Below are 21,019 nucleotides of genomic sequence, written 5' to 3'. Positions count from 1 at the left end.
GGCACTTCTACCACTTGCGCCACAGGGGGGATTCGAACCCACAATGTCCGGTGTTGCAATGAGGCATTCCTACCACTTGTGCCACCGGGGCACACAACAGCATGTCCACAACAGCAGTAAATTTTGTAATCCATAAAAAAGAGCTGATGTAGATATGACTACAGAAGTACAAACACTTCTAACATCACTGATACAAAACTCAAAAAATTCACTGGACTGATAAAACTGAAAAAGCAGCACCAGGCATTGCAGATTAAAAATGCATGACAGTGTAACACTGCAATTATTTTTTTCTTAAAGTTTTCTGCCTGTGAAACAAAGGGAATACCATCTACTCCTGGTCTTTAGACTAAATGTCTCTAGGCATTCTAGGTAAAGTAAGAAGCAGCACAAGCATTTGCTCATCTAATTCTGGATTCCTAACATATTCAGAGACAAACACATGAAACTCCTCTGAGGCTTACTGTCTTCCCAATCTAATTCATTGTCTTGTCCATTGCAGACTCCACAGAAGAGCTCTGCGCCATACCTGCATAAGTGTAAAAAAATGGTTTATTGCAATCCCCCTATGATCTCGCAACCAGCCATCATTCATGATATCAGTACGTTCCTGCTCTGCTTCTTCCCTTCTTTTATCACAGATATCCCAGAGACGATCTCTTAAGTCCTAAAATACAAAATAAAATATGAGAAATAACCATGAAAAAACTGTAAATACATTTTTTTTCCTATTAAAATCTATATTTTTGCCTGTGAATGAGAAACACACTCGTTTATTGTAGGTGTTGTTTTTCTAAATTGTTATAAATGTCTAAGCCTTGTTCAAGACTTATATGATTACAGAGAGATGACAGAAGGTCTACCATAAATATAGAGGACAGAGCTAGGCTGCATTGCTTTCCCCAGGCAGAGAGGTATCTAAGCAAGACATAGAATTAGAACACAAATAGCTAAGCTCATAACAGGACTAGCAACTTTCCACTTAAATGGTTTGATAACTAATGCAAATATAAGAAGAAAGAAGATGTGCAATACAAACAATTCTGAGAAATTAAGTCATAGTTTAAACATTATTCTATTTACAAGGTTCCATTCCATGTTTGTTTTAACAAGGATAGTGCTTGAGATGTCCTATTGTTTCTTCTTTGATTTACTTACAGTTAATCTTTGATGTAGCTCTGCTTTTGTTTCCTCATCTTCTCGCAGTTCGTCAGAAATTGAATTAAAATCTGATTGCCACTGGGATACAAACTCCTGCTTAAGATCTGGACGCTGTAAATAATCTTGGAAATTTTTTCTGTAAATTATGGTAAAAATGAAGTTACAAAACAGATAGAATGGCAGAGGAAAAATATAAAGTATGAATACTGAAATACTAGGCTATTTCCACTCACCTGATATCTGCTAAGTAATATATCAAAGAGTACCGTTCATCCCTTAGACATCTGAGTACAGTTTTGATAGTATTCACATACACATTTTCTACCATTTCCCAATAAGGTACTAAAAAATCAGGTACCTCCTGTGAATATTAAAACAAACAAACAAACAAACAAACACAAAAAACCATGAAAACTAATACATTTCTAGGCAATTCATTTGGATGCATCATTAGCTAATACCAGATTATTTCATGATACCACAGGACTGACTTCTTTCATTGTGTATTTATTTTGTTTTAGAATCATCATCAACTAATTATATACTGTACCAACAAAATTACTCTGTGCATCTCTTTAAAAAAAATGTGCCAGTATTCAAAATGAAGAGGAAATTCCCCCCAAATACTGCTGATATCTGTGTTTTTTGATACACTCATAAATTCAGAAAGTTATTAGGCAGTACACGACTGTTTAAACCAGTAAAAATTAAAAGTGACTGTTGAGTGTTTCAAAAGCAACATTTTACTGCCTGTCAAACAACACCAAACAAGTGCATGACAAAAGGAAACCCAACCACTATAGCTGCCAACTTCAATTACTCAGAAAGAGATCCACAGCATATGCCAGTTTACTGTAGTCATAAAGTCAAAACTGGTAAGCATAAGGAGCAGAAATACAGAATACAAAGAATCATTAAGAATGCTTTCAATGTTTATCTCAGTTACTGCATGCACTGCCATCTCCCCATCCAAAACAAAACAAAACAAAACAAAAAACAACAAAAACAAACAAACAAAAAACCACAACAAAACAGAATTAGTAAAAAAATGGATAGACCAAAAGATAAAAGTCATGACTGAATATATTGAATTTCTGCATGAGTAGAGTTAACATTGTGTCTTGATTTGAAAAGCAACACTGAGGCAAAATGAAGAAGGGGTAGGTGATAGATGCCTCTAACATCACCAATATCCTCACAGGATGAATACAGAATTATTATTCACTGAATCACAGAATACAGGAACTTAGGCTCATCCAGTGAACCAAGTAAATAGGTTTAAAGCAAAGTGTTATTTCTTTTCTCTTCGTAAAAAGTGTAATTTTACAGGCTATATTATGACGACTATGAAGTAAACTGCTTCCTAAAAAAGAAAATAGACAATTATGGAAAAAAATACAAAGATGTACATATAAACTTATCTCAGGAAACTCATAAATTTCACTTTACTAGGAGATAAAAAGATCTCCTGGAGAGTGTTAGAGCAAGGTATCCTCTAACATCCATTCTTTCTCCAGGACCAGTGCCCAGCCATTGCCAAAGACAAGAACCTGAGTAGATGGGTCATGACCTGACTGTAAGAAAAAAATGTCCAGAGAAAAAAAGTTTAGGTAGAATATGCACAAAACACAAAGGTAAATATATACTTTGATATCTAAGACTTCAAATCATGAATTAATGTACCTTGGGAAGTGGCTCATCTACATAAATCCATTCATCTGTTCCTGGCTTAATGAGCGGTGGTGTCTCAGAAATAGAAGTAAGCAGTGGTGTCTCAGAAATAGAAGTAAGCAGATCTTGAGGTGTATCTGGCAAAGCCTTTTCTGCTGGTGATTCTTCTTGTTCAGACTCTTGGGTATGAACATGGAGTTAGTACCTCCATACATATTTTAAGTATCAGTCAACAGAAATAGACATGTATGCTAATCTGACAAATTCAAACTAACATAACCAACTCAGAATCTCATTGTTATTGTTTATTAGAAAATATGCTGATCAAATATGTGATGCCATAGTTATTAGAAATCTGTTTCAATTAGATTGTATTTTTCAGGACTGCTATTGTTTCCAAAACCATTTCCATGAAAGAAACAGTGATATGGTGATTTAGTATGATTATACAAAAAATTCTTTGCCAGGTAAAGCAAGGTCAGCAGTATTGATACAGTTCTGAAATTCATTAAAACTAATATGATTTCAAGGACTCTACTTAATTAATGAACAGTTGTAAGTACTAATGGTTTCTGTGTGAGACTTGAGAAAGAACAATGTGGTGAAGGCCACATCAAGTCTTTCATCTAATAAACTGAAGAAAATAGTTACTAAAAACCAAATCCTGCTTTACTTGATGCAACTTTTTCTTTGGAATTCATCTTTCTCCCTTCTTTTTAAACAACTCTATAGTATGGAGTTATATGTAGCTATGTTAATTGCATGGATTAAGATGAATTATCCATGCTTTTACATTTCTGATAAATGAATATATGTTTATAATGTCAAATTATCCTTCCCATTCTGTCATGCTATCCCACACAGTGTTGATGCTAGCTGTAATATTTAAATCTGGAAGAAAGGACTAGATTTAGTAATTCTTTAGTGAATTCAAACATATCCAACTGACAGATTATTCTAAATATTTTTAAATCTTTTCTCAAATTATCTTTGTAGCTATGTGAAATGGGTCCATATCCAGTGGAAATGTAAAAACATGACAGAAAGTTTCAAAATTCCACTCTCGTAGATGTGGTGAATATAGCTAGTTTTCCCACATAGTTTTATATTTTAAGTATTAGTACTATCCATAAATATCAAAGTATTTTCTTAATGAACTGTAAAAAGTAGGAGAGGAAAAACTTACTTCTATTCTGGTTTTTGACAATTTCTTTGATCAGAATTTCCTTTACAGTTTTGCACACAACACTTTCTTCTGTCTCTGCATTGACCTTCACTAGAGTATTTTGATGGACTGAAAACCAGTTCTCTAATTTTGGCCATGTGTCTAGGAAGCTTGAAATTCTGCAAAAATCATATTGATATATAACTTTAAAAAACAACTACTGAAATAACTACAGGAAAATAAAATATTTTCCCAAAAATAATGAACAAAGCAAAGACCACAATATCTAACCCAGTACCAAAGCAAATCCAGGCAGTACTTTTGGAGATGTTCAAATTTCCAACCATATAAACACACTCAGATTAAGAAAATAGTTCTTAGTCTTTCTTATCACAAGTTAAGCCTATGTTTTCTTGCATTACAACTAAAATAATCATAACCAATAATATAATAGTCTAAACTAGTTAATATTATCAAATATTTAAAAGCTAAAGTTGCTGCTCTTGATTTTCCTCTACACATAAAATTTAAATAATAGTATTATATTTTTTTAAAAAAATCTGATGATAGAATACTGAAAACTACAACAGCTTCTCTGAAGCACACACATACACATGCATATATATGCATATATATATATATATAATTTTTTCAATTCATACAAGGAAAAGAAGTTCTCCTTGAAAAAATACCTTGGAAAGGGAAAACATAAGAATTCGTAACTTCTAGAATTATCTACACAGTACCCAAAAATCTAAGACCTCTTAGTACTCCAGTCAGATAAATTCTTAAGTAAAATCTTAACATAAGGGTTGTGCAATCATAGATCACGTATGAGCTTCAGATTAATTACATGCATAACTATGTGGCTGAAGTAATGTTTTTGTACTTAATATAACATACCTGTGCAACACGTCGTCTCTTGCTAAGTCAGTCTTCTCTTCTACGATTTTAACATCTGAATTTTGACTGTTGTCCTCCTGTTCAGTTTGAGAGGGCTTTGATTTATCTGCTGTGTGGAAAACAGCATATATGAGCATATGTTGAAAAGGAAGCTACTGGACCAAAATAAGATAACTACTTTAAAATAAAGTTTCTACATTTTCTTGATGTTACATCTCTTCCTTTAAAAATTGAAAAGCTTCCCCAAAGAATGGGAAGGACAGAAATAAATCAGAGAAATACTAAATAGAGCTGGTTAAGGACATGGAGACTTCTGTTTCAATGCAAAGTCAACTATAAAACTACATTTCCCGAGTTATACTTTGTAGTCATAGAAAGGTGTAGTTGTAGAGATGTGATGGGTGGATTATTTCAGTCATATATATTCTTACAGTTTAAAGGTGTTTCTATTTTTTTTTTTTTTTCAGTCTAACCTGAATCTTCTTTGAAGTAACTACTCCTTTCCAAAATAGGAATGGATAGATATACTAATGTATCTGAAGACAAAGTATCCTCTAACTCAGAGGCTCCTCAAGACTGAAAAACCACTTCAATTTATTAGAAATAAGCAAATTTTTATAGCTTTCTGGTTTTCTTTTGTTTGTTAGTTTTGTTTGGTGTCTTTGTTGTTGTTGTTGTTGTTCCTATGACTCTTTCTATGACCACAATATATCTTAAGAAACAATATCTTTTTTTGATTCCTGAGACTAGTACTCACATATTATCACATCTTCAAAGGGTTTTAGAACAAAAGGTCTTAAAATTAACATGAATATTAGTGCCAGTGTATATGACGATGGCATAGTTAGCAAAACCTCCAACAATTCTGCATCATTCTCATTTCTACCAACACATAAAAGCTAAACATAAACAATGTTCCATTCAAGCCATGTACTATGTAAGTGCTGCAGCGAAAACAGTGAAGAATAACCTCCTTATAATCTGGGCAATATGGGAAATATTTGTGAAAACAACTTGTATTTTGCCAAGATGAATGGTTGCAATGAAAAATAAGTAGTCTGGAAATAAAACAGCTTTCAAAAAGCCTATGTTGCTTTTGCCATTTTTGACCAAAATAAACTATTTTTGGTTGTTCATTGACTAAGACAAGACAAAGGCAGTAATCAGTGGGGAATGAATGTTGGCATATCTCAGCAATTTAAAAGTTAGCACATCCCTTTACTTACACTTCCTTTTATCTCTTTCCAAATGTATCCCCTGGAGAGAAACAGTACTTGGACATGCTCATTTGGAATTTGGATATTTGGACATCTGAAATTTAGATATTTCTGTAGCTGCTGTAAGTTAAGCTAACTGTTGCTCTATATGATAGCTAACACTAGCCACTGTGCTACCTTAGTTTCAGCAAAATTTCAGGACAAAAAAACAACCCACAAACACACATGCATTTGCACACTTATAATCTGACTAAAACAAATGTAAGTGTTCAGAATAACTTGGAAGCATTCAAGATGATATTGCAAAACTGATGGGTGAGAGAATGTGAGATATAAAGAAATGGCAAAATAATGTCATTTTGCTCAAATGTAAGGTTAAAATTGTTAAGTACAAGTAAAACCTGAAATAATGCTTGGGATTAATGTGTTACTTATATTCAGTCACATATCTTTAGACAAGTGAACAAACTTAAAAAAGGTCTTACAAATAAAAGAAGAGTAAAAAAACCAAATTCTAACTTAATAATTATAAAAAGTACAAATAGTGGTATTTAAAATTAAAATATGAAGATTGCTACCATATTGCAAAGTACTCACAATTCAGAAATTATGATGTTTTTAACAATCTTCATATTCCCCTTTCCTTAAAATGTGCGTGTCATTTGTTTAAATGTAGATACTTACACAAACTAGCCACACGTTTCAGTGCTGTAGTGTCTGAAATATCCAATAGTACAGAAACATCAAATGCAGGTAAGGCAACAAGAGGCTTCTGGGGGGTACTAGGTTCTACAAGTAAGAGCTTTCTGCTGTTCACACATTCTGCTTCTGTTTCATCTGGATCAATCCCTGTATAGGCTTTTTCAAATAGCCTTGCCTGATTAATTGTCATTGGAAATCCATCCAGAATCCACCCCTTCTCTGGTGGTGTTTGGCTGAAAGTAAATGAAAAATGCCATTTGCAGTGAAAACTGATAGCATAAGATTAGCACCTAAGGAAGAGCTTGTCCTAGTAGTCTTTTAGTCTAAATTCAGTATATGAGATATCCTGATGAGCACAGAATATCACAGACAGCATCATGATCAAAATAGTGAAAAATGGACATTATAGCAGAAAAATTGCACTAAAATGAACAAAAAATGGTAAACAAAACAATGCTTCTTGGCAAAGTTTTCAACAGCATTCTCTATAGAGCTGTAGCTGTACTGTGATTAGAGACATAATGTCATTGTTTTCATGAAGCGCCAACTTCTGCACTGGAAAAACAAGTAGTAAAAACTGTTTTATAACATTAAAGTACAAATGGGAGTAAATATAACTTAAATGGCATTCATGTGGGAACTTAAAAGCTAATTGCATATGAGAATGTTTGAGATAATTTTCTGTCGTACAAGAGGAGACAAAAAACAAGTAACTTAACTGCTGAAATATGAATGTTTAGATAATGTATCTCACATTAAACCTAGAAGAAAAAATACTAGCACATCCTGAATAGCTGAAAACTGATAAACAAAATCTAGACATTATACAGTATAGACACTACATCTAATGACTGCGTGATAGTTGCTTGCTTTTTTTACTTGCTGCCAATGGCATACAGTAATGCCTGCAAAATTAAGGGCTGGATTCTACCACTTTAAAACCACCAATCAGTCCCACTTTCCTGGTAGCACACTCTAGTTTTCTAGTAATGGACTGACTAAAGAGAAAAGGCTGAATCTGGCCCTAAAAAATAGATCATTACATTCTAAATAACTGAGGGGAAAAAAGCTACATAATTTCATACTTAATGGCTTCCAATAGGATGTCAACTAGTAATTCATCAGGAATACTTTTTCCTTTCTTCAATAATTCCTGTGATGCAGCACCAAGCTGGGCACGTACAGATAGCTGTGGAAGAATGCAATTGAAAGAACACGTAAGAACAAAAAGCTCAGGATTTGACAACACTCACAGTTCAAATGACTGTGATTATATTATTGTTGCTCTGAAAGTAATGCTTCCTATTTTGCTGTGTCAGTCCATGACACCAGAGGCAGATAGTCGTGGTATAGCAATAAAGTTCAAACCTTCTCACCAGCATTCCATTACATTTTGTTGCCATATGGCAGCAAAGGGGCAGACTGATAAAATGGTGCCTTGACATGGAAGGAAAGACATATGAAGCAAATTGAACTCCTCCACACATCAAAAATGGCACTCGTTGACATTCACTGATGCTTTCTAAAAATGTATAGAGACCAAACAGTGTACATGAGCACAGCATGGTAGTGGATGGGTATTTCAGCCATGGCAACAGTGACAGTGGGTCATCTTAACTGGTGCAGATTTTTCTGAGCATAGCATACAGGCTCTTGTTCACTGCTGATGAAAATGTATACCTAATGTTCGTGTCTGTTCTTAGAAATAGTGTTCAGTTGTTGAGAACTTACTCTACCAGTTAGTGTTATTGCTTTCTTTGTATCCATTACAGTTTCTACGGAAATAAAAGGAGGCATTACTTTCTGAGTAACCTACAGATTTTACTCCTGCATTCCTTGATTATATTTAGTCTTGATTATGTTACTTATTCATATTTAATGTTTATTGTATGATCTATCTACTAGAAATAGTTTTAGCTGATCCTAAAGAGGCCTCACATTCAACTGAAAGTTGAATTGAATGCCATCATACATTAAAAGGAAAAAAAAAAAAAAAAAAAAAAAAAAGACAGAAATAAAATTGAAAAACAAAAGATAATGAAAACCAAAATATAAAAAAATTAAGTGCCTTTCTCCTAATGTTACTCTGACTTTCACTACTCTAAACCTTGTTTGATTTCTGATGGCTTAAGAAAATGCTTGAAGTTTTCTTTAGCAACATTTAACATCAGTGTTTATATAGCAATATTAGTTGTTCTTAAGTACCTTTCAACAAGAAAAATAAAGTCAGAGAACTGCAGAATTAATTATTTTTGAAAGTAAAGAAACCTTGTGATGGGGTGAATTACTTGTGTGGCACCAGCAACTTTCAGATCACATTTCAGGTAAGTCAGAAATTATACAGAAAGTACCTTATCTTACATTAATGTGAGAGTAAACAGGATGACACTGACATACAACTCTAGCTGCACATATATTTTCACACAGAAAATGCTTGCAGTAAGGTCAATAAATAAAGGCAAAACAGTGACAGAGTATCACCATTCTGTTGTTTAATGATAAGAATCTAAATAATGTATCTCATTATTGTAGTAGTTAAAATGAACTACAAACCATGGATATGTCATTCGCTTTGTGGTCTGATACAATTTCCTGATCATATGGATGCTTTTTGACAGGATGATTACCTAAAATAAACATTTCAACATTTCAACATTCAACAATTCTAAATATGTAGTATTTCTTACTATAGCTAAATAATAAAACTACGTTTTATTATTGCCCTCTGACCAAATTAAGACAGAAGATATTTGCAATTATTAGTATCATATGATCACTGAAATATTCAAGTTGCAAGCAGCCTTCAGAAATCTGTTCAACTTTACAGTTAAAGCAGCATCAGCTGAAATGTCAGAATACATTTCTCAAGTCTTTACCAGTTTCAAAAACCTCTAGTGATAGAAATTATTATCACTGAACACAATCTGTTTCAGTACTCTCATGGGAAAAAGACATTTTCTTGCATATGGTCAAAACCAGAACCTTTATAGGTATCTCTACAGCAAAATGAAGACTAGAGGAAACACAAGCCTGCTGCTGACTAAAGCACAGGACAGAGATACTTAATGTCTTCTCTATCTTGGTCTCTACAAGTACAACCTGCCTTCAGGAATTTCAAGTCTTTGAGACTAGCAGGGAAATCTGGAGACCAATTGTCTTGCAAGCTTTGAGGACAAGCTCATTTTGAGCCAGAAACACATCTTTGCAGTGAAGAAGGCCAGCAGCATCCTGGACTACATTAAGAACAGCATCATCATTGGGTGGTCATACCATCCCTGTACTCAGCTCCAGGGAGACCTTATCTGGAATTTTGTGTCCAGTTCTGGTCTCCCCAGAGCAAGAAAGCCCTGGATACATTGAGGCTGATCCAGAAAAAGGCCATAACAATTATTGAGATGTTGGAATATCTGATACACGAGAAGAGGCTGAGAGCTGGGATAATTCATACTGGGGAAAGAAGTCATGAATGGAAACTTGTCAATGTTTGTAAATATCTGAAAGAGGGAAGTAAAGATGAAGTCACAATCTTCTCAGTGATACAATGTAAAAAAAGGGACAAGAGGCAATGGAAACAAACTGAAACATGTTGAATTCCATTTAAATGATAAAATATTAACTGTATGGGTTATAGGAATTGGAACGAGTCACCCAGTTAGATTGTGGAGTTTCCATATTTGGAGGAGTTTAAATCCTAAGTGAGCAATATGAAATACTGAACCTTCCTTGAAAAGTGTTCATCTAGGTGACTTTCAGAGGTTCCTTCCACCCTCAGCCACTCTATGATTTTGAATTTATTGGCTGAGCCCAATTTCAGTTCCTTTGTTGTTAAAAGCTGTTGTAAAGAAAGGTAAAGTGAGAAAAAGAGAGAGCTTGCCTCACCTTCCTTTCAAAATGAAGCTTTCAACCTATACACTGTCTGTGATGCATTATAGCTGCACAGCAACCGTGTGAGCACTTGATTTGACTTTCTCACTCAACCTCCCATTTACTGCATCAGTAGATTTACCATCAGACTGATGCTTACTCTGGTCACTGTCTCTGGATCTGATCCTTTAGGCAACATGTTCACTTTCTACTGGTGAAGTGTTGGCCCTGCCATACTTATTATTGGCATCGCCTCCTGGCTCATCTTCCTGTGTGAAGCAGTCTGCACTTGCTTTTCCCAAACACTACGAATGCGCAGAAACACAGAATTCATAACAGAAACTGTTCTGAAAACTCAGATGTTACAGATGTTTTATTCCAAGTAGACAAGAGAAAGGGGGATTGTAATTTAATTTAATAAGAATTGAATTATATGAGATTTAATTAAAATTTGTATTTGCACACACACATACATACCTTTAGTTCCACTGGTAAGTACTCCGGTTGGAAATTCCATTGATGATTCTGAGAAGTTCCTCTGATCCTTTTATCAGTTAAGAAAATAAATAGATTAAAAAACAAACAAACAAACAAAAAACCCCTACACAATACAGGAAAACAAATCTGTCAACTGAAGATGAAACTTGAAGTCTGTTAAGAAAAAATCCTTAGTTCTAAGTCTGAAATTGAGTAAGAGTAAGAAATTGAAACAATATACTTTTTTTCCTTATACACACCATTCTCTTTTCCCTGTGAGAGTCAAAGCCAAAATTAACAAAAATGCTTACCTTACTTTGTTCTGCAGAACTCTCTGCTTCCTGTGAAATCAAGGTGTGCTCAGTTTTCATTTCATTATTAAGAAAAGCTTGGATGGCCTCCTGAACCAGAGTATCAACAGACAGTACCTGAACATTGCAAACTAATACACATAAAAATTAGATATTTTGAGCTGAGCATACATAAAGAGAGACTATTAATGAAATTAAATCAGTAATTGGAGGACAGCATTACAACATGTCAAGGAATTCACAATTCCTTCTGTTTGGATTTTTGTCTAAGTTGTTTCCACTGTCACTTCTCTGTAACCACTGCATTCACAATCTTCCATACATCTACTAGACTCTTCAATAACAAACATCTTCAGAGAACTCAAAAGCATTTTTAAAATTTCAAGAAATGCAGAAGAAATATTATATCAACACTACATGAGAGGTCAGCTGTTTTTAATCTTATTTTGAAAGATAATGAATGAATGACTTGAAAAGAACTTCAGTAAAACACAATTGCATGTGAGGTTCAAGGATTAGTAATGAAAGGATTCGCCAAAAGGAACTTCATTGTGAGAATCAACTTTAAAAGCAACTTAACATTTTAAAGACTTTTAAGTTAAAAGATAAACTCTACCTTTTTCAAGAAACTTTACACAGGTAGTTTTTCCACTAAAAACTTTTCCCAGAATACATCCCTTGATAGGAAATGGAGGAAATACAGGCAGTAAACATTTGGGTTTTGAAGGATAGAAAATCTCCATCAGTCTATGAAGCACATGACCCAAAATATTATTATTAAGAAGACATTTATTTTCTTTGTTCTCTCCAGTTGGGCACCATTCCCCTGTCATACTCTGTATAAATAAATTATCAAACAGTTAGGGAATATATCCTGTATTTCATCTTTCTACATATATGCAATTATATAAACAATCATATAGTAACCAAATCTGAACAGTACTAAAATTAAAATATTTTTTACATTAGAGCCTTATTAAGAGATATAATTGTCATAATCATTAAGCTCTCACTGCTATTCACTAAGACCTAGCTGAGAGACAAATACTCCTACAATCATTTTTAAAGATGTTTAGTATCATTTTTTAGGATCCTATAAATACAAAAAGTCATCTCACTAATACAACTGAATGAATCAGCGATGCATTTTTGGAATATAAATTCACTATCCAAGCATTCAGCACTCCAATGATTGGACAATATTATTGCCCAGTGTCACACTCATATCTCTGAAAATTTATACAGAGAGTTAAAATACATTTATCTACCTAATACACATTATAACAAAGCAATACCCAACAAGACATAATCATAAGAACCTTAAATAATAGGATGTAGTCAGAAAAATTTAACACCTTTTCCCACTGTAATATTGCACCCTATAACAGTAGGAAAGTGCTATGGAGGACATGTGCTGTATATGCTACAATTAGAATCTTTTAGTGTTTAGTTCTGTTTCAGTTATTCTTAAATGGCACAACTGTAAATAGCTGTTCACTAGATACGTGAGTTACTAATAATCCCAATTAGATTATGGCTTTTTTGTTCATTTAGGGTGTATAATGAGGGGTTGAGAGGCAAAGTCAACTGTAGAAGTAAAGGAATTTCAACTTTAAAGGAAAAAAAAGGAAAAAAATTCACAGTGAGGGTAGATAAGAACAGGCACATGTTGCACAGGGAGCCTCATCCTCATCCTTGGAAATATTTGACAGCTGACCGGAAAAGACACTGAACAGTCTATTCGGGAATCAGATCCACTTTGAGCAAAGAAATTGAACTGCATGACCACAAAATCCATTTCAATCTAAACTATTCTATCACTCTATAAATTAAATATTTAATTACCACGAACAGCAACATATAGTTTCAAAGTTCTACTGAAATACAGTATTATACACATTCATGTTCTAGGTAGAATATGCATTATTTTCAGACCTTGTAATCATAAGTTATATATTGCCATAGCATATACTCTACTAACAGAGTTTACTTTGAACACATATGCATTAGGTAAACTAATACCAGGTAACTTAAAATTACTTTAAATGAAAATGCGACCTATATTTAATCAGTTAAAACCAGAAAAAAAAATATTTCTGAGTTGTAAGATATCTCCTCCTTAAAACATCTCAGAGGGTGCATTACTTAATAAGTTGTGGAAAAGATTAGTTTTAAATAAGTTCAAATCCTTGATGTATCTGAACTATTTTCCTTAACAATTATGAGAAAAGAGAGATTTTTTAAAAATTCTATCTAACCTGCAATACAGATCAATTCCGAATTTCTTATTTGAAGAACTCGCCTTTCTTCTTTAACCAGAAGACTGCTGGACCATACCTGTACTTAGTTAAACTAGGTTACCTGTTACATAATTCCTAGTCAACACTCTCAAAGTGTTTGAGATATAATTGGAAATATTTATATTGGAAATTATTTGATATTTTGGGTGGTGTTTCATAGAATCACCAAGGTTGGAAAGGACACATGTTATGAAGTGGAATATTGACAGGAACATTACAAAACCATGACAAAGATCATCCAGTCCAACCATTCACCCATTTTTTCCACATCCAAAGACAGTGATCGTGAAATTTATTATGTGAGTCAATATGGTATGAAGAAGTACTTCATCAAGAAAACATATTTTAAGATTGACACCAAAGATAACTCAGCTATCAGGCATTTACCACAACTCCCAACAAAAACTCAGACTCACTGCACAATAATATAATATTAATATAATATTATAATAATGTACAGTTTGGTTCAGGGAGTTGGTAAGAATATGAACGTATTGTGATTATTATTTCCCAAAACTTCAAAAGACAGGTTATTTGCAATGACTTATATGTATTATTGTTAAACAGATTTTTTGAAAGTACTGGTGTTGTGGTTGCTTGCTTTTTCTTTTCAAGGAAACCATGAGCAATATTGTAATTTTAAACATACTGCACAATAGTTTTTAATTACAACAAGAACACTATTCACCATCTTTCAATTCTGAAATTATAAAAACTATCATAAAATTGAAGAAACGTTTTAAGGTACTTTGTATCCTAGCAGAAGGTCTACCAAAATATTACCCTTTAAAATTAATTTTTATAAAAGCTCCCATCTGAGAATAGAGCACCCAAACCAATAATTGCTATTAAAAACTTTTATTCAAAATCACTGGAATTAAGACTACCAGCTTTTATAATAGACACTATGTTTCTTCTCACTTGTTTTTGCTGGTTGTTACTCCTCACATTTTCAAATGTGGTAGCATTAACCACACTTTCAAACTCCAGTTAGCTAAAATTAATTGCACAGTAATTACCTTGTTTATCTTACACACTCAGTAGATAAATATAATTAATTTCATATGTAAGCATTAAATTTTAAATTTAAATTTAAATTTTAAAATTGCAGCAGCTCTCTGTTGCTACTGACATACAGAATAGCCATATATTTCCAGAATTGTAATGAAAAGAAAATGCATGTCAAATTCTGATGTCATAAACTACTGAAAGAACAAAATGTAACATACAACAAAATTTTTACAATTATGAACAATCAAGGTGTATTATATTCCATTATGGCCAATCAGTTTCATGTACCTTGTATTCACCATAATCTTTTTCATCTAATAGATCCATTTTATTCAATTCTGTAAGTTGTTCTGGGCTTGGTTCACTTGGCAAATTTTTAATTGAGGCTTTTTCATATATTGATTTTCCATGGAAAAATAATTCCTTCCAATCACGCATCAGTTTTAATGGAACTTTGCTGCAGAAAACAAACAAAGAAACAATCCTGAAGGCATACCAAAACAAAAATAAAAGCAGATCGACATCTGAGAACAGTGAACCCAAGTTTATAACAATCATGAAATATGGATATACTAAACAAGGTATGGTTTATAATGCTTTCTGTAATTGATACAGCTTTTTAGAAGAGAAACCATAAAAATACCTACTGTGGCAGCTTATTTGTATGACAGTAGTATCTTCCTAAGTGTGTCAGCACACAGCATGTAGCTAGCAGAGCTGTACAGTAGCAGTTGTGCTGCATCTAAGTTAACTGCTCCAAAATGCTGTTCTCTTCTGTGGGGTAAAGCCTCCCCTCACCAAAAACCTATACTTTTCTATTATCCTGGAAGCTAAAAATTTATTCAGAATTGTACCAACAGATAAAATCTTTCTTTTCCATTGCAAACAAAAATTATTCATCTGAAACAAGACAAACTGCATGTAGTAAAAAGTAATTAAATGATTATTGCTATTGCTAAATGCAAACATGATACTGACATCTTTTGATGCTAAATCCTATAAATAACTGTTTAAACTTGACAACTGCTCAAAATGTTCTATTTTGAATAGAACAAGATTTTTAAAATTATTTTTACTTTTATTTTTAAGAAATTACTATAGATGCGTATTACAGCTTTAAATGGCCTATATGTGGTGGCAGCAAATGCAGATATAATTTTAATGCACTTATTTTGAAAAAATATTTCAGATATTTATAGATACTCTTTTCTACTGCAAGCAAACATGAAAAGCAAATGTGACAACTAGCCTTCACTGGACTGAATAATGACTGTGTCACAAAAGGAAATCGCCACTAAACGGTGTCTAGAGCGACTATTTCAAGTACTTACTGGGCCTGTATTTCAATAATTTCCAAAAGCTACAAACATATACATTTCATATGGTTACAGTTTTATTACTTAGTAAACAGTTACACCAAAAGTATTGAATTTTAGGCACATTTTCTTATTCTGTAGGCCTTACCCCATAGTCTAATCACTGAATATTAATGAAAGAACTAGATCAATTGAGAACCAAAGCTTCCATCTCATGGAACACAGCCATGCTACCTTTTTAGGATCTTCTCAGAAAACCTGAAGCATTGGGGCATGTCAGAAGAGGAAATCACAGCTTGTAGGACTGAGCTGCTACTTTTAAGACAGTCAAATCAGGCTGATGTATAATACAAAATTAACTCTGTTTATATTACAAGGGGTAAACATTCAGCCAGTAGAGCAACTCAGAATGAGATGAGCACTTCTCAATTTTAAACTTAAAAAAAAAGGAATTTCTGCATGTAAAAGAAAGTCAGTATCTCCACGAGTCATAGGAAATGAGGGCCTGCTGAATTCCCACAAAGGATCCATGTTAGTTGAATTTACAAGGAATTAGGGCTTTAGCACTAGTTTGCCCAGTTTTACACATCAGTGGATCTTCACATGAAAGGAGTATCATCATTTAAGTATTATCATTTACTCACATTAAGTAATTCAAGCTGTCATTCAAGATTTCTGGGTATCCACTAAAACATTACCGGTGCTTAAACCAGCATGAATCATTAAGTCTAACAGCTACCTAACACCTGTTTTGCCTAACAGCTACCATACTCACTTGTTTGTCAATAGTCGATATTCTCCTACTTTTGTTGACAAATCAACAATTTGGTCAGTCACTTCCCAACATACAGAATAATGCTTTTTATAACGAGCTTGAATTCTTTCAATGGCAATTTTCTCATGAAGCTCTCTTTCCTTGGCAATTTGTTCTTCACAATCAATTTTTTCTTGTTTTGCAAGAGCCTAGAATTTTTTAAAAGAGTATATTTGAGATTGCAAAAAGAAATCAAACTGCAATGCACCACAATAGATAAGAAAACAAACTTTCTCAGTTAAGGTAAGAAATTAAAACAGAACATCACCAGACATGAGACAGCAAACACTAACATACAGTGAAATCTAAAACTTCTGTTCATTATGTAAGTCTAAATTATTTTGCTTTCTAGCTAGGAAAACATGATGCAATAAAGGAATCATGTTACTTACGTGACTTATACTAAGAACATATTCAATGCTTAGGGGACAGAGAAACATGAAATGATACTGTCTATTCTTCCTAAGGAACAACAATGTAGAGGCATTTGTAAAGGCTGAGTTCCACTGAAAACCATGCAGAATACTTAGAACATGTAAAAAGCAGTTTAACTTAACAAATTCTGATCTGCAAATAATTTGAGATTATTGGTACCATTCGACTTTTGAGAAAGATTTTTTGCCCTGACTGAGAATTATCAGTTATTCCTGTGATAGGGTACTTCTTTTGGCCAAAAGTGTACAAAAACAAATGTAGTTACCAAAACCTACAGATTCTGATTATTTGGGGTCTAGATGGATTGAAGGATTTAAAGCTGGTAATTGTTTTTGGCAGGAGTAAAGTAGCATTCCTACATGTTATAGCCTGCTACGGGCATAGCACTTGGCAGTTTGTCACAGGATTATGAATTCTTTGATTTTTTAATTTTTTTTTTATTAATAAACTCTGAGCCCAAAGGCAGAAATGAGCTCTCGAAAATGAAATTCTTTATTACCAGCACTTGCCAAAAAAGGATATTAGCAGATTATATTAAAGGAAATGAAATACATAATTCCTGATACAAGTTTTTCTGCCACTTTGTTGTTTCCATCACATCTGTCATTTTGCCCATGCAAAACTCTTTTAATCTCAGCACAAGGTTAAAATTACTTTGTAAGAAAAGATCACAATTAAATGTTAAATTACTCAATTCCTTCCACTAAAGTTACTTTGCTGTAACTTTAAACATAGTTAAAAGTGATATATTAATCATTAGGTCACCCTGTCCTAAGAAAAAGAACTGAATTCTAACAGCTGACAATGCAGATTCCCCAGGTAGATATTGTATTGCTCCCAGAGCAACTCAGGGAATAAATAACTATTTACCGCCTCTCTGTCAAGAGCTTCCTGGAACTCTTTCCGTCGTCTTTCTTCATATTGCTTTTCCCTGAAAATTCTATTTTGTTTTAACACCTCTTTTTCATGTCGAACGTGCATGAGTTGAACAGCAATCCTCCGCTCCTGTTGAGATTGTCTCATTAGCTTGTAAATAAGTTGTTCCTCCTGGTAAATCTCCTAGAATACATATATTTAGAAAATATAATTACAGACAGGTTACTAAGTATTTCATGGACAAGTCATCACTATCCAATAAGAAATATGAATGAAGTAATGCAACAGCATTTACTTGCTGATTTGATGCATGTATCCAGAATAACTAGCCATGGATTAGTACATCAAGAAGTACTCCAATGGAGGAAGATAGATGTTTAAATTCTCATTTATGGAGGATTGGAGAAGCCATCCATTAACTCTACAGTACAAAGTGATGGGCCCAATTAGAAATCAAAGCATTCTTTATATATAAAAAAGGAAGATTCTTTGCTAATTGGAATGTAGATAATTTTGATATTACTCTAAATAATCAAACATTTTGACACAAAGAGTAGGCTTGGAAAGTGTTGGCAGGAAATGTTTTAAGAATAAAATAGTCAGTTGAATTAAATCAAATCTATGGATAAATTAGAAACACGGAATCATGGAATTGTCTAAGCTGGAAAAGACTTTCAAGATAATGAAGACCAACTGCTAGCCTGACCTACTCAGACCCATCACTAAACTATGTCACTTAGTGCCATATCCACATGTCTCTTATTTGCAGAGACAGTGATGTTAGGATTCATAACACCAAACATAATTTCAGAATGGTTCTTATTGCACAGGGGAATAAAGCACTGGTAACCTGCATACGAACAGTGACAGACCTAAGGCCAAAAAACTTCTGAGTGTACTAGGAGACAAAACAAAAATGGTAGTTTCATTTTTGTACCTAATATTTTACATCTACTTCTCCACAAAGGGTTCTGATATGTCTGAAGAGCTCAAAAATATTGTAAATGAAATCTGTTAGAATCCCTTGAAAAAATTTCTAAAAAATCATGCACTTTTTTAAAAACCTACTTGAAACAACAGTGGCATCCAGTGGCCAAACGTTAATGTGTTTATGTTTCATGCTCATACATGCGTTACTGAGTCAAACTATTCTTTCTCCTCCTTTCCCAGGTTAGTTCAATCAATCACAAATGAAATAATTCTATCTTGTTGCGTTGTCTTAAGATTTATGACTGAGTCTTAACACCTCACATACACAAATCTATTTGGTTGACAAGAAATAATCTAGTAAAAATTAACTTCCTCTCCCATTTCCTTCTTCTCAATATATTGCTGACAGTAATTTCCTGATAGCTTTTGAAATTCAAAGACAAAATCTAAACAAAGCATTAAAAAATGACTGGTACTTTGAACAATAGTGAATGGAAATGGTGCAAGTGAAAGATCTAAGTAAGATGAAACTATGTTACCTTCAAACACTTCTATTTCCTGCCTGTAAAAATCTGACATAACATTCACTCAGAGGAGCGCCATGTAATTTTTAAGTATTCTTGCTCCCAGGCTGAGATTTCTACTAGAGTTCACAGTGTACCGAGACTCAAAAACTGGAACAAGATTCTTTTAGAAGAGACTTATAGGTATGGACATGAAAAATCACAGGTGCATTCTGAAGACATAAAGTGAAATACATCAAATACATGACTCTAGATGATCTGATGGCCTGTGTTCAATTTTTATGTATTATGAAATTCTGACTTTAATGGCTATTAGAAAACCACAATTTCAGCTTGCAAATCCTTTCTGGTTGAATATTTAAAGTATTTTTTCAGCTATCTTGTGTAATTTAAAAAAAAAAATCTTTAATGAAAGAAAAAAGAAAACAATTCAAATTACTTCACATTTCTCTAAATCAAGGAATAACTCATTTCTGAACTTTCACAGGATTCCAACTGATTACTTCTTTCTCTGATAAAACAAAAGTGACAATAAATTCTTTTAGCTGGTCAACTCTCTACTTACCCTCTAATCCCTGCAGTCTGTGACTGCTACTGTTTTTATATCAGCAATAATTTAATTACATTTGTCCTGCTTTGGAGCACTACTGGAGACACATTGCAGCACCTCCTTTACTCAAACTGGCAAATTTTACACTGTAACTAGAGGTGGACCAGCTTTCTCATCAGGATAGCTCTGGCTCACTTTGCTGGTTTAAGACTGTCCCTACCAAATGTCAGTGGTTATTAGAACCATTAGTCTAGATTACTAGGATTGTACTTGGGGCTGTGACAGCTGATGCACATTTTGCCACTACATTAATTTCAATCAGCGAGGTGGCAAAAGTTCCTCATGACCTATGCATATTAGCAGGAACATTACCTAGAATCTCCTTCTGTGAGAGCTCAAAGATAGCATGTGTGAATAGACTCCTAGTCTAAGCCAGTACAGGTGTTCTTAGTTTTTCACGGAACATAAGTCTGAGAGATGCTAAGAAGTACTGTGACTTCTATATGTCTATCCCAATGCAGGACAAGACTCTAATGAAATAATCTGCAACAGTCATTTTTTTTGACAGAATAGAGACACACAAAACATCCCACAGCATAATCATTTCAGAAGTCATCCAGTCCAGACATAAAAATATTACATTACACATTTGCAAATACAGCTTTTAAAGTGAGTAATGCCATATTTGTTGATTTTAATAAGTACCATCTTCAGACCCAGTAAATATAATGATAATTTAAAGTTCAAGTGTCATTATTATTTTGAGGAAAATTGCAGGCAGACCTACAACTG

General features: G+C 33.5%; 1 protein-coding gene across 1 annotated transcript in view; it reads right to left on the bottom strand.

The window, feature by feature from the left end:
• Positions 1-21,019, bottom strand: part of SPEF2 (sperm flagellar 2) — a 73,830-nt gene that overhangs the window by 44,857 nt on the left and 7,954 nt on the right. The window contains 16 exon segments of the mRNA XM_032441317.1: positions 485-667; positions 1,159-1,297; positions 1,395-1,522; positions 2,845-3,011; positions 4,019-4,176; positions 4,901-5,009; positions 6,127-6,131; positions 6,804-7,052; positions 7,905-8,008; positions 9,373-9,446; positions 11,161-11,227; positions 11,472-11,602; positions 12,088-12,307; positions 15,071-15,239; positions 16,874-17,061; positions 18,218-18,406. Coding sequence (XP_032297208.1) covers positions 485-667; positions 1,159-1,297; positions 1,395-1,522; positions 2,845-3,011; positions 4,019-4,176; positions 4,901-5,009; positions 6,127-6,131; positions 6,804-7,052; positions 7,905-8,008; positions 9,373-9,446; positions 11,161-11,227; positions 11,472-11,602; positions 12,088-12,307; positions 15,071-15,239; positions 16,874-17,061; positions 18,218-18,406 — 2,280 coding nt within the window.

This window comes from Coturnix japonica, chromosome Z, assembly GCF_001577835.2.
Source record: "Coturnix japonica isolate 7356 chromosome Z, Coturnix japonica 2.1, whole genome shotgun sequence".
NCBI classification, from domain to species: Eukaryota; Metazoa; Chordata; class Aves; order Galliformes; family Phasianidae; genus Coturnix; species Coturnix japonica.
The sequence above is the reverse complement of the archived record's forward strand: the minus strand, read 5'-3'. Positions and strand labels throughout refer to the sequence as shown.